General features: G+C 43.2%; 1 protein-coding gene across 1 annotated transcript; it reads left to right on the top strand.

The window, feature by feature from the left end:
- The first annotated feature begins 779 nt into the window (after positions 1-779).
- sost (sclerostin) lies at positions 780-10982 on the top strand. Its single transcript, XM_079334418.1, has 2 exons — positions 780-4263; positions 7950-10982. The coding sequence occupies exons 1-2, from the start codon at positions 3984-3986 to the stop codon at positions 8348-8350; spliced, it is 681 nt and encodes a 226-aa protein (XP_079190544.1). The 5' UTR covers positions 780-3983; the 3' UTR covers positions 8351-10982.
- Positions 10983-16073: the final 5091 nt, after the last annotated feature.

The raw sequence follows: 16073 nt of genomic DNA on the forward strand, positions 1-16073 counted from the left end.
CAGAACTCTTTGAAGTCAAAGATGATCTTTAGATTCTTTACACATGGATGTGCAGCGTGAAACGTAAACGCAGGGAACACAACAGTTCTGGATCTGCCGAGAAAGAATGCAAAGAAAAAAACATGTCACCTCTGTGGCAATAAAAAGAGTAAAGACGTGTCATGAATCTGTCATAGCTGACGATCTGCTCCAATGAGAGGAAACAGACTTCAATACCTCTATGTCTTTTGATTCAAACATACTTATCAAACGGAGCCAAGTGCAGCTCCTTTAAATGTTCGATATGAATGATCTTTAATTCAAATGCATAAACAAAAAATAAATATCTGCGCGCTTATGACCATAAATACTCCATATCAGCCTTTCTTGTTGCTATCTGTGCAATTAGCTCTAATCAGTCCTTTCACAGAAAGTGCATTCTTGTACGTTTAGGACTCATGCGTGCAAAGGAGTTGGATATATTTTGTTCTTAGATAAACATTCAGTGGAGTAATCATCAGGTCTATATTGAAATAATGCATCTTTAGGTACACACACAATTTACAGTGTGTGTTTGTTCGGGCTGCTCGGTGCTGCAGGGGTTAGCGCTGTTGTCTCACAGTCGGTTAAGGCCTCTCTGCGTGGAGGGTTCAAATCCGACCTGTGGCTCCTTTCCTGCATGTCATCCTGCACTCTCTCGTTCTCTCTCGATGTATGACTCTCTTCGCTGTCCTGTCTTTTACAATACAGGCATAAAAGCTTAAAAAAATTTTTTAAACAAGGTTTGATAAAAAGAACCTTTTTAGAGAATTAAAAGGAAATGAATTCGGAGCAGTAAATGGGGTCAGATTATCGGAGTCAGATAATGAATGCTGAGACAATCGTCCATTTGCTCTCTGCGAGAACAAACCCAGGTTTCGTCCGTCCCAATGGGCCGAGGAGAAGACATTGTCTCAGCTGTTTTCTGAACGAAGATGTCATTTCACATCGTTAGCATGTTGCGGCGACGTCACAGCAATGTGTACCAACAATTCCGAAACGTGTTCCCTCTCAGTCCGTCTTACAAAGATCGGACTGTAACGTCTCTCCGGGGAGGGAAAATGAAACTCCAGAAAACTAAAGTTGATTCTACTCTGCATAATTGTAGCGGACACAAGATGAATAATTCAGCCTCTCACGCTGCAGAGTTTCACACAGTAACAGTATCTCCATATTTACTTGATTGGTGTGTAATTGTGTTGGAAAAACTGGACATTTGTTTCCAACCTGCGTGATTATGTAGTTAACGCACGTTTACGATGGATCGCAATAACAAACACAGCGCACAAGGAGCTGGCCAGTTTGTAATTTTTATGGAAATGGAGACAAACAGTGTTTTCAGTCCATAAACACTCCTCCGTCCTCTGCAGCACTGGAGGCTGTCTTTCAATCTGGTGAGCATCTGACTGTTATTTAGGCCTCATTGTACTGTTATCATGATCGAAAACACTGTGCGGGGGCCCGGAGACTCTCGCAAAGGAAAACCAAGAGAGGTCTAAATTGAGAGCGAGACTGACATCGGTCGCTAAGTCGCAGAGAAGGCTGTAATCAGAGCTGGCTTTGTGTCGTGCAGACACTGGGACCATCCATCTGTCACTTCAAAAAAAAAAAAAAAAAAATCTGTCATAACCTCAGAGCTGCAGGCGAACACACAATGGGAAGACAAAGATGTCTGCTCCAGTTACTTTAAGACGCAGACAAATGTTGGACTTGAGGATTCCTCATCAACAGCTCCGTCAGCACTCGCAGAAACACAAACGCGTTTTAATTTTTGAGACATTTTCGTATGACGTTCAGCGAGAACGAGCTGCAGAACGATTCTCTTGACTCTCACGACAAACACGCGGGAGGAGCTAAAGCTACGTACGTAATCAAGCTAACGACCTAAGATATTTATCCCAGTCTATCCGGGAGAAATAACCGTCCCTCGTGGGCCGTAGCCACCTAGAGACAGGATTTATGTAGCTGATTTTGTACCATCCTACTTTTTGTTTCTGCCGGGGTGCCAAGAGTCCGATCCTGAAGGTTGAAGCTGAAGTCCGTCGATTGCTCGAAAGCATCTATACTTCCAAACAGCTATGTGTAAATATCCTGTGGATTTGAGGAGGATCATTTTGGGGGGTTTTTGCCTCGGAGATGCAGACCGTCCTCGGAATCATTGATCTTTATTTGCTGTGTCATGTTCTTCTTCTTTGTTGAATTTAATGGCCGTTCACACCGTCTCACGCCGCTGGGAGTTAGTGACATGTGAGGGTATACGGATGGCTGTGGAGACGCAAGGAAGACGATCAGGGTTTACTGAACCAAACCGGACCGCTCGCTGGAAATAGGAATTGCAGAATTCTCGAACTCACACGTCTTCAAAATGTTCTGTTGTCACGTCCTTGGGAGGAAATGTTAAAACCAAGTCTTATCATCAAATATCTTACGTCTAGTGATGTCCTGCAGGAAGTCTTAAGCAGCGGTTGTTTACAGCGCTACAAACCCTGATTTTAGGCTTCTATCATTCTATAAAAGTAGATGGACCATAAAGAGGAGGCCGTGTGTGATTATAGAGGCCGCACTTTGCCTCAAATAAACGGGTACAAGATGTTTTAAAAAAAACTGTGATTGTCCCCTCTTTGTCATCACTCGAGCTATTCTTTCAACGTGCCTCTGTCTCAGCAAAAGAACGAGGAGGAAATCAAAAACCCCCTCCCTTTAATAACCATGGCGTCCTCTTCATCTTCGTCTCCACTTTACAAGTCCTCCAGAGGGCAGTGTTTGAGTGAGAGAGCCTCCAGCTGTCAGCACTCATCAAATCAGCAGGGCACGAGGGACGCCAAGAACTTTAGAGAGAGTGCACCTCATATTATTTTATTCAAACCAGATATGAGGATGCAGAATATTGCATGTAAAAAAACCCTAAAAAAAACCCCAACAAGATTAATTTAAAAGACAAAATGGTGCTGAAGTGAAGGGAAGAGGATTTCTTTAAATATGAGGAAAGAAAGATGCTGGAAGTGTTTACATTTTGGAGTTGATTTTAATGCCTCTACTGAGAGCCATAATTGTAAGAATAATTAAAGGTGATTAATTCACTATGTAAAGCCGTGTATCAAACCTTGAAACCCGACCCTGAGGAGTCCAAAATAAACCAACTAAATCACAACACACTGTGGTGGACATGAAGGAGGATAAGATACATGTATGGACTTAAACAGATGTGTTAATCAGCTGCTTATCCTCTCCTCTCTCACCATCCTCAGCTCCTCTTCCCTTACTTCACCTCACCTCCTGCTTTCCCCTCTTCTTTTATTTCCTTTCTAGTCACAACGTCCTCTCCTCTATTGTCTTCCTCTCCTCTCCCTCCTTCTCTTATGTTAAATATTCTTCTCTTCCTTTTTGTCTGCCCTTCACTGCTCCATTCACTCATCTCTTTCCACCCCAATCTCTCCTCTATTTTCCTCTTCTCTTCTCCCTCCTTTCTCTCATTCTCCATTGTTTCCATCTCCTGCACCCTGTCTGTAATCATTTTATCCCCCCTTTTTTCCTTCTTCTCCAATTTTCCCACTACCTAAACTTTCTATTTCTCTTATTTGTTCCTCTCATTTTCCTCTTCTCCTCGTCTTCCACTGCTTTTCTTCCCTCCTATTCTCACCCATCCTTAATCAACCACTTAGATCTCCCCCTCCAATAGTTTCTCAATGAATCTTCAGCCCAGGTTCGCCCCTCCCACTTTGTGTAAACTCTTAATTGTCAGCATGACGAAAACCTCTGTAAAGCTTAAATACAGCGCGCGCCTCTCTCACTGTCACTGGATCTAAGCAACTTCTTCTTACGGGCATCTCTCTCTCTCTATCTCTCCTTTCTCTCTCCCCCTTGCGCGCGCGCGTGTGTGTGCTGCCTTTTCCCTCCTCGCGCGGCTCTTTCGCCCCTGTGTCTCGTGCGTCTCGTGCCTCTCGTGTCTCGGAGCGTCGGTCAGCATGCAGGTGTCTCCGGCTCTCCTCGTCTCCAGCTCCGCGCTGCTGCTGCTGCTGCTGCTGCAGGGATGCTGCGCCGCCGCCAAGGGATGGAAGGTACTGAAGAACGACGGCACGGAGATTTTACCGGAGTTCATAGAAAACACGGGAACACCGCGAGAGGCGACGCTGCAGGCGAACAACAACGGCAACAACAACAATAACAACAACAGCAACAACAACGGCAACAGTATGAACAACAGGCCGAAGAACGGCGGAAGGACGGCAAACTCAGTCTCATACAGTAAGTCACCAAAGTTTGGTTAAAAAAAAAAAAAAGGATAAAAAAACAGCAGCTTAATTATGAATCAGTGCATATTTGAAGTCTATAGGAATCAACCTGAAATATATTAGACATTTACTTTAATATGCAGCATTAAAAGTGTTCTGTAATCAGCCCATACATGTATTACTTTTAATAGTTTATTAATCACGAATATGGCTTCAATTAAAATATAAGGACTTGTAAATGCTTAATTAATTAATGTTGAGAGAGACATTTACAAATTAAAAGTCTGGTTTTATGGAGAGTACTTTTTTATTTCTCAGATAAAAATGTATTTGATTCATTTTTTTGTGGGGAATTAAGTGTTTGTGCTCTGGGATTGTGGTCAAAATCCCCATTTAATACTTTAAAGTGATCAGATAACTCTTAAAAAAGAAGCCTCTTTTAAAATGTACTGGGTTCATCTCGATCCATGACGACTTGACCCCACTGTTCCTGTCAAATCTTCAAATTCTGCCAAAATGAGTCTTTTCACTGAGCTGTGTTTTTCACTGACTCGTTGATTAAAGCAGCTCTCTGGTGAGAGTGTGAACACTGTTTGCTTTCTTCATCCGCTGCCAGAGCCGAGTGTGATGAGAGCGACGCCGCAGACGCACATTCTTGTGGTTTCTTCCCCCCTCCACATCGTGAAGCAGCGCTCAGATAGCCATCATGCCTTCTTTCTTTTTTTTTTTTTCACGTTGTCTTCCACGTTATTTCCTCCTCTCTTTATACTATTAGTCAAGCTCTACTTAGGTTATAACTATTTGATTGCAACAACATGTCTCACAGTTTGGATGTCTTTTGGGGGTTTTGTTGGAAATTGCTTTTTAAATGCAACACTGCCTCTGCGAATGATTCCCACCTGTGGACACTAAAGGGTCTGATTGAGGTGTACAAATGTCGAATAATCTCACGGCTCTCGCTCGTGGACTCGAGATGGGTGGTGCGAGATTCCCACAGTTTAGCCTCCATTTAATCAGGGACACACAAAGAGGGGATTAAAGAGGAGGAGATGATTGATTAGATTAGAGGCTGATGAGGGGAATTAGCGAATCAAGATGCGTTAGCGAGAGTGATTTTTGTCTTCCGAGGCAATAACTCCACACTTTCAACAGGATTACTGCATCACATGACACGTCTCTGTCATCTTCGAGAATGCAAATGTGTTGCCACGGCCTATAAAGAGCCTCACGTTCATGTTTTATAATCAAATAAAAAACATTTAACGCCAAATAACCACTGCGTATAAGACAGAAGATTGATTCTCATTAGTCGCCGAAAAAGGGGCTGGAAAATACTTCCTGTCGTTTTCACAGGGATAAGCAGCACATGTGTTGAGTTTCACACAAAATCTCCTGGATTATTTTCCTCATCCTTCAGCTCAGTTTTCATCCTTGGGTGGTTTTATCAAGGTCCCTGCGGGGTCACGGCAGAGACTTAAACCATGGCTGGGCTCCCTCCAGTCCAGTCACCTCTTTCTGCCCGGGAGGTGAAACACACTCATGCGACTGTACAGAAGTCGAGAGTGCAAGGACGCCATCATTAGTTCAGATTGTTTTCAGACTGAGAGCGGTGAGAAAAAAGAAGAAGAAGAAATGTTTAGATTGAGAGCGGATTACAACAAACACAGACACCCTGACTTTCCAGGATAAGGTCGTAATGAGTGCAAGAAAAAAAAAGAAAAAACAAAGTGCTGCCCAGTGCGTGCTGCAGGCTTTGTGTACTCCTGTGGTCCCTTTAGCGGCGGCCACAGAATAACACCAGATCAGGTTCTCATGAGGAGAAAAAAAAAAAAAAAGGAAGTCACCTCACATAAATCCTTTGTTCAGCCCTTTTTGCAAAGAAAGCCACAGAGGAAAACAGATCCCTCGCTGAGTGTATCATTTCTTAACCGACAGTTCCTTTTTGCACTTCTTTTTTACACAGCTTGTAAAAACACACACACACACACACACACACACACACACAGCACGATAACTCATGCGCGCGGCTGTTTAAAAGCTGTGGCTGAAACATAGGATTACAGGCTGGAGTGTGTTGTCTTAAATCAGTCTGGCCCGTGTCCAGTGTGCTGAGAGTTGTACAGTTGCAGCGCTGCCTTAAAATAACCAGACAGCTATTTACTCCTCCATCACCACATACGTTTCCTGAGGGCCAAAACGCTCGATGCCAGTTTTTCTCTCCCAGCACACGAAACAAAAAAAAAAAAAAAAAAACCTCCATTAGGTTTGATTGAGCTGTTTAATGGCCCTCTGGTCTGGATTTTCTATCAGCTGATTGCTGCCAGCTGGATTTCTAAGTCGAGTCCCGTCATCTACTAATGATCAGCCCATGGATGAAATTCAGAAACTCGGATCGAACCCTCACTCTTTAATAAATGCAGAAATTGTTGCGATAATCTGACTTTGTAAAAAGCTCCTCTTTGGTTGCAGTTTTTCCACGATTTGTCGGTGTTACACCAAGGATCAGATTCACAAACTGTCCATCCGTATTATTTCCTGCTATTTTGTCTTTCATTCATTTCAAAATCAATTCAGGCTGATTTACTTTAGAGCTCTTTCCTCTTTTAAAGGTCACACCAGGGAATAAAACAATAACTCAAGTCTGAACCTCGATGGAGAAATTGTGCTCAACTTGACTGTTTCATTATTTGTCAGAACGGCTTCTGGATCAGCCGACTGCTGAAAGCTCTAAACTGGGCAACAAACTTTGATTTCCTTCATTTTGATAGTTAAACAGGATTTTAGTCCTAAATTACAAATTCCAGTTACATTTTGAAAAATAGTTTTATCGCCGTCTTAAGATGAGCGTGCTGTACTTGCCGTTTTAATTTAACCCAGATTTTATTTTGAAATTGAGTGAGGATCTTCTGGGAGACTAAAGGTAACAAAAATAAGTAAATCAAGGGAAAAAAAGAAACTAAAGAAGAGCAGCTCAAAGAAAAAAGTGGAGACTCAAACACTGAGCATGAAAACGGGACAAAATAACATGATGTGAGAAAAGAGAGAATCCACTGATATATCCGATTAATGCTGACTGCCTGTAAACTCATATGAATTGACACTTAAAGGCAAAAATGAGTAAAACTCAAACTATCAAAGCTCAACTTTGGATGCTATTTATTTGTCTTCACAGTGTCTAATATATTCCATCAGCTGATTGGTGCAGCTTGATTTCATAGATTTCAGATGATCACACCATGAATCAAATCTCAAGCTCCGTTCTGCCTTTTAAATTCAGACGTGATACGAATGAGCTGAGTTCATTTAAGTGCCTCTGTTAAGTGTGTTGCCATGGTTACTGATCACAACATCAATCAAATTTTCTTGAGTTCAATTCTTCACCTTCACTTCAAAAAAAAAAAAAAAAAAGACGATTGCAATGTGTTTAGTTTTTCTCTGGTGCAATCACACCAGTCAGAATTGAAGGCAGCTCCAGGGTCCGTTTCTATCTGGCTTGTGTTGTTTGTCTCTAAAACTCTTAATACAACAGGTGACGTCAACGTGAAGACAGTGAGATAAATTGTGAAACTTGAAGTAGAGGCAGCTGCGGTCTTGAAGCAGTTAACCTGCAGGATGTCTATTCCAGCATTCTGCACTTCAAAGTGTTTGTTTTGGGCTGCAGCCATGACTGTAACCGTGATATCCTGCTCTTCCACCCAGGTGCCTCGGAGCTGAGCTGCAGGGAGCTACGATCCACCCGCTACATCACCGACGGATCCTGCCGCAGCGCCAAGCCCGTCAAGGAGCTGGTGTGCTCGGGTCAGTGCATGCCCTCGCACCTCATGCCCAACTCCATCGCTCGCGGCAAGTGGTGGAGGAATAACGCATCGGAGTACCGCTGCATCCCAGCTCACTCCCGGACACGGAGGGTCCAACTGCACTGTCCCAACGGGAACACTCGGACTTACAAAATCCGTGTGGTCACCTCCTGCAAGTGCAAGCGCTTCAGGCCTCATCATAACCAATCGGAGGCCAAGGAGGTCCCGAAGAGGCCGCGCAACAAAAAGCTGAGTCAGGACCGGAGGAAGACTAACTCTCCGTTGATTGGGAACTCTTACTGATGCTCCTCTCTTACTTCCAAGGACGAGGACTGACACCACAGCACACTCACACACACACGCACACGACACACCAACCAACACGTCTCCTTCGAACAGGGAGGAGATGGAGGAGACATTTTCAAAGAGAGCAGATTCATAAGCTAACTGCTGGGCTGGTGTAAGTCATCAGTTCTTTTTTTTTTTTTTTCAGCCATTTGTCGGCATATTGGTGAACTTTGCTTTTATTGCATGACAAAAAGAGTGGATGCCAGGGCTCGCGACGGCTCGGACTGGTCAAGAGTTGGAGCAGCAAGTCGGATAACATGAACATCTGATCGCCCTGACAGCTCCTAACCTCCCTGACCCTGGGTTTTATTCTCTTCTCTTACATATTTAATACAAGCATAATGAGAAGTCATCTCTGAAATATCAAACCCATCTGTGTAAACATCCAGCGGATGCAGAACTACACAGCACTGATGAAAGCTGAAAAAGATTTTTTTTTATCTGTGCTCCAAAGTGGTTGTAATCTCCGTCTGGCTGCATGGAGGGGATGCTGGCACCTCTGGGGGGATGTTGACAGGTTTGAGAGGTCCTGGCTTGTATGGTGGTCCAGACAGAGCTCTGACAGCCCACTAAAGTTGTCACTCAACGAGAAGGCTCAACGGCAACCTCCACGATGCACACATTTAGGACAGTTACTGCAGCGACTTGGACACAGAGAGTCGGAAAAGATAAGAGGGGAGGAGGCGCTAACGCCATCTGGTCACTGGGTAGCAGAGTCGGCACAAGTACAACTCCTTTGTGCAAGTAGAAGTCCAGATATGTGTCTTAAACAGACGCTAGCGAAAGTGGGAGTAGCGCTTAGACTGTTTTGATGAAGTCAAAGTAAAAAGGTTCAGACTTTAAAACGCACTCGGAGTAATAAAAGACTCTCGGAAAGACTTTCCAACAGGACGTTTCTTGGCAAAGCTAATTGAACCTCGCCTCCTATTTTAGAGACAATTCAACTTAAATCATTCTGACTTCAGGAAAACGGAAATATAAGCTGAGAATAATGAAGAATAAAGCAGCATATATACAACGTCTTCCACCCTAAAACAGTCGTTTCAAGTTCAGTGCAGTCAGTCAGCCAGCCTGTTTAACACAAAGGCTGAGGTGATGGTGACAGAATAGAGTAAATATCAGACAGGCTTTTACACGGAGGTGAGAGCTTGGTGAAACAGCAGGCTGCAAGTCCGATGCCGAGCTGGCGGTTGTGTCAGTACACGACGGGAGTCGTTTTTAACTTAACCCTGATGGACAAATCGGCTGGCTGGCTAACGTCTTGCTGCTCTAAATTTTCCCCGATGTGGTGAAGTTTCCTACTCCCCTCAGTTTCATCGTACGCCTTATTTACTCACGCTCACTTTACGTGCATGGATGGCTGCACCGAGGAATCATCTCATGGGTTATTTCCTCATGAGTTTGAGCTCATGGGTCTTGGTGTTTGGTTGGCTCCCATTGTGCCAAAATTAGTCTCACTATTTGCCATTGAAACAGTGAAGCTGAAAATGTAAAGATATTTCTGATCATGTATAATCAGCATAAAGTTCAGAGAAATCGAAGCGATCATGCAAAGTGTTTGTGCTGGCTGACTTCTCACCTCTGCAGGGACTTCTGTTAATAACTACATGAAACCAGTCTTGTGTTAGTGGACTCGTAAAAAGACATTTTTTTTTGCTCGACAAAGTTAGCTCTTGTTTTCTGAAATCGCTCCTCCAGAAAGTGCACACGTGTGTAGGAGGGATCAGAAAAAATGTTGTGCGTGGTTGTGTTGTTACCTAAGGGCAGAGCATTCTCTAGGACGCCCACGCCGGAATTTCTTCTGCAGCCAGCCAAATAGAGCAGCGATGGACAGACGGCGGCCAAAAGAATCCATGATGCAGGATTCAATCCACCTCCACTCTCTGCTCCCACTCTGTAAATAACTCCAGCAGGACAAACAGGACCAGAAATAACCTAACTGAAAACAAGAATTGAGTTTTTTTATCATTGTATTGACTGATAATAATCCAGCAGGAAGAGGACGTGGCGATACCCAGACGACACGACCTCCTTCCTCTGAAACGCCTCAGCTGAGACTGCGTTTCATGAAGAACAGTCACGTTGTTTTTTCCACACATTGTCAGCGCTCCCGTGTCTTTCCGCTCATATTGCTTCCTGATTCTGGTTGTCTAAACTGTTTCCGACAATGTTTGCTTCTTTTTTTTTTTTTTTCGATTGTTTTGTCTGAAAAAGAAACTGGAAGGTTTTTTTTTTTTTCTCTTGTTGTTGTTGTTGTTGTCGTGTAAACGGAGAGCTGTGATGCATATTGTGATTGTACATATCATATCTGCGAGGTCTCCCGCCGCCGCCGCCGCCGCCGCCGCCGTGCCCTCACATGACACGGCGTGACAGAGAAGCAGGGAGCGAGGGGACGGAGCGGCTGTTTCCTACACACACAAAGAAGGACTGTTACAAAGAATGAACTGCATATTTATTTTTTATTTCCACATTTAAATTATTTATGCAACCTTTTGTAGTAAATGATAGCCATTATTGTCATATAGTGTGATAGAGAAATGAAATACTGTACAGTACATGAATAAAGTAAAGGAAGATATATTTGAAAGCGCTCGTCTTTTTGTTATCATTTCCTGTGAACAGCAGCCGTGATAAATTAACCCTTTCATGTCAGTCCATTCTCACTCCTGGGTAAATCAAACATGGCAACCCAGTCGCTGCCCCGATGTTCAAAATGTGACAGTTTGGGTACCTGTTTGGCTTCACACACACATACACACACACAAATCCTGAAAAGGTCCTGACATTTCCGAGCGTACGTATGACAGCATTTTTTCACTCGTGACTTCACCAGGATTTTCCTTCTTGCCAGCCTCTTGTAAAATTTGTACTTGAGGTCAGCGTGAGCCGCCGCGTGAACACGGCAGGAAACAGTAAAATACACCAGAAGTGAATTGGCAGGGCGGAAGATGTTGACTTCATGCGAGTGGTGCAGTCTTTGTGCACAAAATGAAACTGCTTCAGAGCCTTTTCTGTTCGCAGTGTGTTCTTTCACACTGGTTTATTGATACCATGAACACGTCTGATAACAAGTTGCAATGATACGAAGGCAAGCAAAACGTCATCATAGTGTCAGACTGTCATCTTGGTTTTACGGTCAGAATCAGAATCAGATTTATTGGCTAGGTATGTTTAACACACAATTAACCTAACTTCAGTAGACTGTGCTCTCAGATGGAGACATTAAATATGATCAAGTCTGTCACGTCTTCCCTCCCCCCTCCAACAGGGAAAACTTCACACTTTGAGGAGTGCGTTATAGGCTTCTCTTGTTGGCAGCTTGATTTAAAAAAAAAGTCTTTGTGGAAAGTGATTTACTCTGACTGACTCGTCTGCAGAGCCCCGCCGTTTCCAAAGTGAATCTACACTTGTACCTCGATCGTCGTATTTTTAAGCTCAAGGCCGCAGACAGAACAAACTGCTGTGACTGAAGAGCTGGAGTAAAAAAAAAAAAAAATGCATGCATGATGTCCAATGAACTGCACAGATATCTGAAGGCAATCTTGAATTATTAAGTTGAAGTTCCATTCCCAAACCAACAGGCAGTGAGTCTGCAAAACCAACAATCCCATCTCACTTTAACATCTGTATGTCTGTGTCGAGCCTCGTTTTTAGAAATGGCATCCGAAAATTCAAAATAGTGGATGGAGAAAAAGACATCTCTATCCTTCTCGACACTTTTTTTACAAATAAATATCGACTATAATTTGTGTTTTTCTTGATTATTTTTGTATATTTATGTAACTTATAAAAACAAACTTCTTTTCTCTGAAGTGGATTTTACGCCTCAGGCTCGATTCCTTCTCATGGGCCTGTTGTGGATTCTATCTTACTTGGTTTCTTTATTTCAAATGATACAAAATAAGCACTTCAATAGTTGTATTAAACTAATTAAAGTGAAGTAATTCTATACAGAATTGATGCTCACAGACTTTATTAATAGTGCAACACGTCTACTGGGGGGGGGGGGAAAGTGTTATTTGCAAGATGTTCTTGAGAGATTTAATAAAGTATTTATTTGTGTTGCATGCATGTTATGGGTAAGCAGATAAGTCGGAACATTTGGCATAACATTGCATTAATAAGCACCTAAAATGTCATTAAATCAGCAGATGAGCACATAATACTGTGATTTACTGTTTGTTTATCTCGTGCTTGCAAGTGCTAGATCCGGGGAGGTTAAGTGTCGGCTTTGTTTATTCATGTAGTCGTGGGGAATTTACTGATTTAGATGGAAGAAAATGATTAAAATTTTCAACAGTTTGGATTATCTGTACTACAGTGCAGGAGAAGAAGAAGAAGAAGATCACCTCTCTGTTCGGTCACTACACCAGCATGACGGTGGATCTGAGCCGCAGCAGTCATTCCTGTGCGCCTCTCCTCCCTCATACACAGCGATGGATCCTTCTTTGCTTTACTTCAGAGCTCAGTGGATGCCTGTCATTTCTTGAGCGCTCACTTGCCAGCAGCACAACAGTTATGCAATCCAGGCACTGAGCATGAAACCCGACTACATGGGTTGTTTATGCAATGTTTTATTCGCAAATGTAGTTTTTAATTACAGGGAGAAGAGCTCCCTTAAAAGCCCAAATAAAGTAAGTGTAAACACAAAACAGAGGATCACTGTAGCAACCTTGGCTGAAAGCTGCTCATTGTTGTGCCAATGAAGAACAGTAGATATTACATTTCACCTCATCATCCATAATGTGCCGTCATTATGTCATTCTCAAGTCCCGTTCTCCAAAAGAGAACAGACATGCCATGCTTTGACTCATGCAATGAGCAAGGAACAAGTTTCCTGAGAAAGTCAGGAGTGCATACTTACTGGTGTACGTGAATCCTACCTAAATATATTGATGCTGACAAAGCATCTGCCCTGTGTTACTGTGTGCACACAGCAACCTGCAGGCGACCTCTGCAGACCTGGGGAATAAACCGAGGTTCACGAGAAGTCAGGGATGATCTATTCCCAACAAATGCTACGAGTCTGCGACACTTGTGTCATCAACAGAGTTTTGAATACCAGGTGCAGAAGTCTCCAAGGATCCGTTCTCTGTATAAGAAAGCAGACTTGATTAGGTACACACAACGCCGTGAGTTCCCAAACGGTTCCAGGTTGACTCATGGCCTCTATATGGAATATTTATAGAAGTGACATACTTAGCACAATAAATGAAAACTGCTTCCTCTATCCAAACATGGGAATTGAGTGCAAAAAAAAGAAGAAGTTTGGACAGACGGTCACTCAGTATGAAAAAAAAACAACAAAAAAACTGGACTTTTCAAATATATTTAAACGTGACTCTGACTGAATTAAACTGGATTTCTCGATGTCGGACTAACACATCTAAATAATGCGGTTTGGGGGTCCAGTTACTCCTGCATGTAAACACCTCAATCTGATCCGAACTGGCAGAGGAGTTCTGAATCTGCTCCACAGTCCAGGGCTGACCTTTGACCTAGACAAAAAAAAAATACAGCTAATGCAAACTGCATTGGCTGCTTTGTATTGAAAATGGGCACTGCCAGTGCAAAGAAAAAAACAGCACTGGTGAACACAGGCCCCAAACTCCTCGTCTCCTTGTCTCGCACCTGCCACGTCGTCAGTTTAACATCGGGATCTATGTAGGATAAATGTCAGGCTACACTCACAAATTCACACATCTGTTTCTTCTGAACTCATAATGGAATTGTAAAATATCTCATTTCCAGCCTCACGCAGTGTGAGACTTATTGTTAGCACATAGCCAGAGAGTTGTCCTGAAGTCCTGCCACTTCAACGTCCCAGGCATTGTCAGCAACAGACTTAACTGATGTTCTGCCAAATGCAGAGGAGACAGTCAAATAAAAGTTTGTTTATCATCTGCGTCTAAAGACATGCTTGACTGCTGGCTGTTTGTGCCAGAGGTATTCGTCTTACATAAACAACCAAGTCTCTTTTGTTGACTGCATAAAGCACCAGTGGAAACTGACTTGAGGTGACATTCATAGCGAGTGAAGCACTCTTTTTCACGTGCCAAAACTAACCTCCACAAAAGTCTTTAAAGTGTTTCTGGTCAGCTGCCTCTGCGAGTGAGTTTCTTAACAATGTTTCAGCTTGTCCAAGTCGTTTATCGTGATGGAACATATTCAGACCTTTTGTCAAGGACTACATAAAGTCAAAATGCTTGTACACTTCTGTAGTTTCACCTCCGGGCCTTGCAGTCAAACTTTTCCAGGAGCGGATATTATGGCTCAAGTCAAACACATATGGACAGTGACGGATGTTCTCGGAGACGGATGTTTGTGCTCTTCCGACCACTCCCTTATCAGGCGGAGTGAGCGCTAATAGCCTGAAACAAATGGAAACCAGAAGACACGTCTGGCTGCCTGAAGGAATGTGGAACGCAGAAAGCAAAAGTTCAACTCATTTCTTGTTCCTAAGACAATGCAGGCTTTGGAAGGTGGGTCCTTTTTCCTGCAAGATGAGTGTTATTCTCAGCAGGGAAGGGAGAAGCTGGGGTCAGGCCAGATGCCAGAGCGAGGATTTTGTTCCGTTCAATTCTTGTTCGTATGCACCATTCTGGATGAATCCAAGAGGGCTGATGTCAAATATAAACAATGTATATAAAAGATGGTGCCACTTTTCAATAGGTGGACAGTAGCGCCGTACGGGTCACACGCTTCCACTGAGCCATGAAAGCCTCGGTCTCTCAGCTGAGGCCAGGCATGAAGAGAGGCGAGCCAACCATATGTGCTCAGGACAACAGGAGGTGCAGAGGATAGGAAACAGGGCTGTCAACAAACAATTCTAAACAACCACAGCAAGCCCCCAAGGTTCTGGAGACAGAATACATTTCCATGCTTAATCACCACCGTATGGACTTTACGTCTCGCAGAAACATCAGCGAAAAAAAAAACCCCAAAACAATTTGATGCCATGTTTTTACTGACATTTATTTAGGTAGTGCAGTAGAACAAGTTCTGTATGTTATGCCTGTGAATCTGCTTTGGAAATTCTGCAAACGTCCAGTGTCAGCTCAAGTTTTAAGAGTCGATGTGGAATATGCACGCTGTAGATTAGGTGGCATGTAAAGGCCGGTCTAACACGTGTAGTATAACAAGAGTTTACAAAAGCTGTCAGTCAGTAATTAGCTGCAATGAAACTGATGACTTAATTTAGACTGTCATAGGCAAGGTCGATTCCTCCACACACAAAAGCAATTAAACTGTCTGCACACAACTGACATGTTGTAAACTTGAAAACAGGCGAGGTGAAAATCTTCATTAAAAACACAAGCAAGGCATTCCCTCCTGACGACGGAGAAAGGCTTCACGATGTTACACAGCATGATAATCCAATTTGGCAATACAGTGATGATAGTCAATACAAATCCTGCCGCCAAACAGTCAGTCAGTTTTATGTGCGCAGTGGTTTCAATAAAAAATTAAAAAAACATACGAAACCACGGACAGAATTCTTGGAATGTCACAACTAAAACCTAGTTTGCTTCTCTGCTGGTCGTTTTCCAAACCTAGGTCCAGGTCTTGACCCGGGTCTTGACCAGTTTAGCACTCCAGAGGGCTTTATTCTGTGGCTATCAGTGGTTCCTTTCCACAGCCATGACATGACACAGTGTTTAAGCAAACTCGATCCACT

This window comes from Symphodus melops (assembly GCF_947650265.1).
Source record: "Symphodus melops genome assembly, chromosome: 21".
In the NCBI taxonomy this organism is placed as follows: domain Eukaryota; kingdom Metazoa; phylum Chordata; class Actinopteri; order Labriformes; family Labridae; genus Symphodus; species Symphodus melops.

What these genes read in the sequence shown, in the direction of transcription:
- sost (XM_079334418.1), top strand. Translation starts at nt 3,984, where the DNA reads ATGCAGGTGTCTCCGGCTCTCCTCGTCTCCAGCTCCGCGCTGCTGCTG. An exon ending in GGCAAACTCAGTCTCATACA is followed by an intron (nt 4,264 to 7,949) that starts GTAAGTCACCAA and finishes TCTTCCACCCAG; the next exon opens with GTGCCTCGGAGCTGAGCTGC.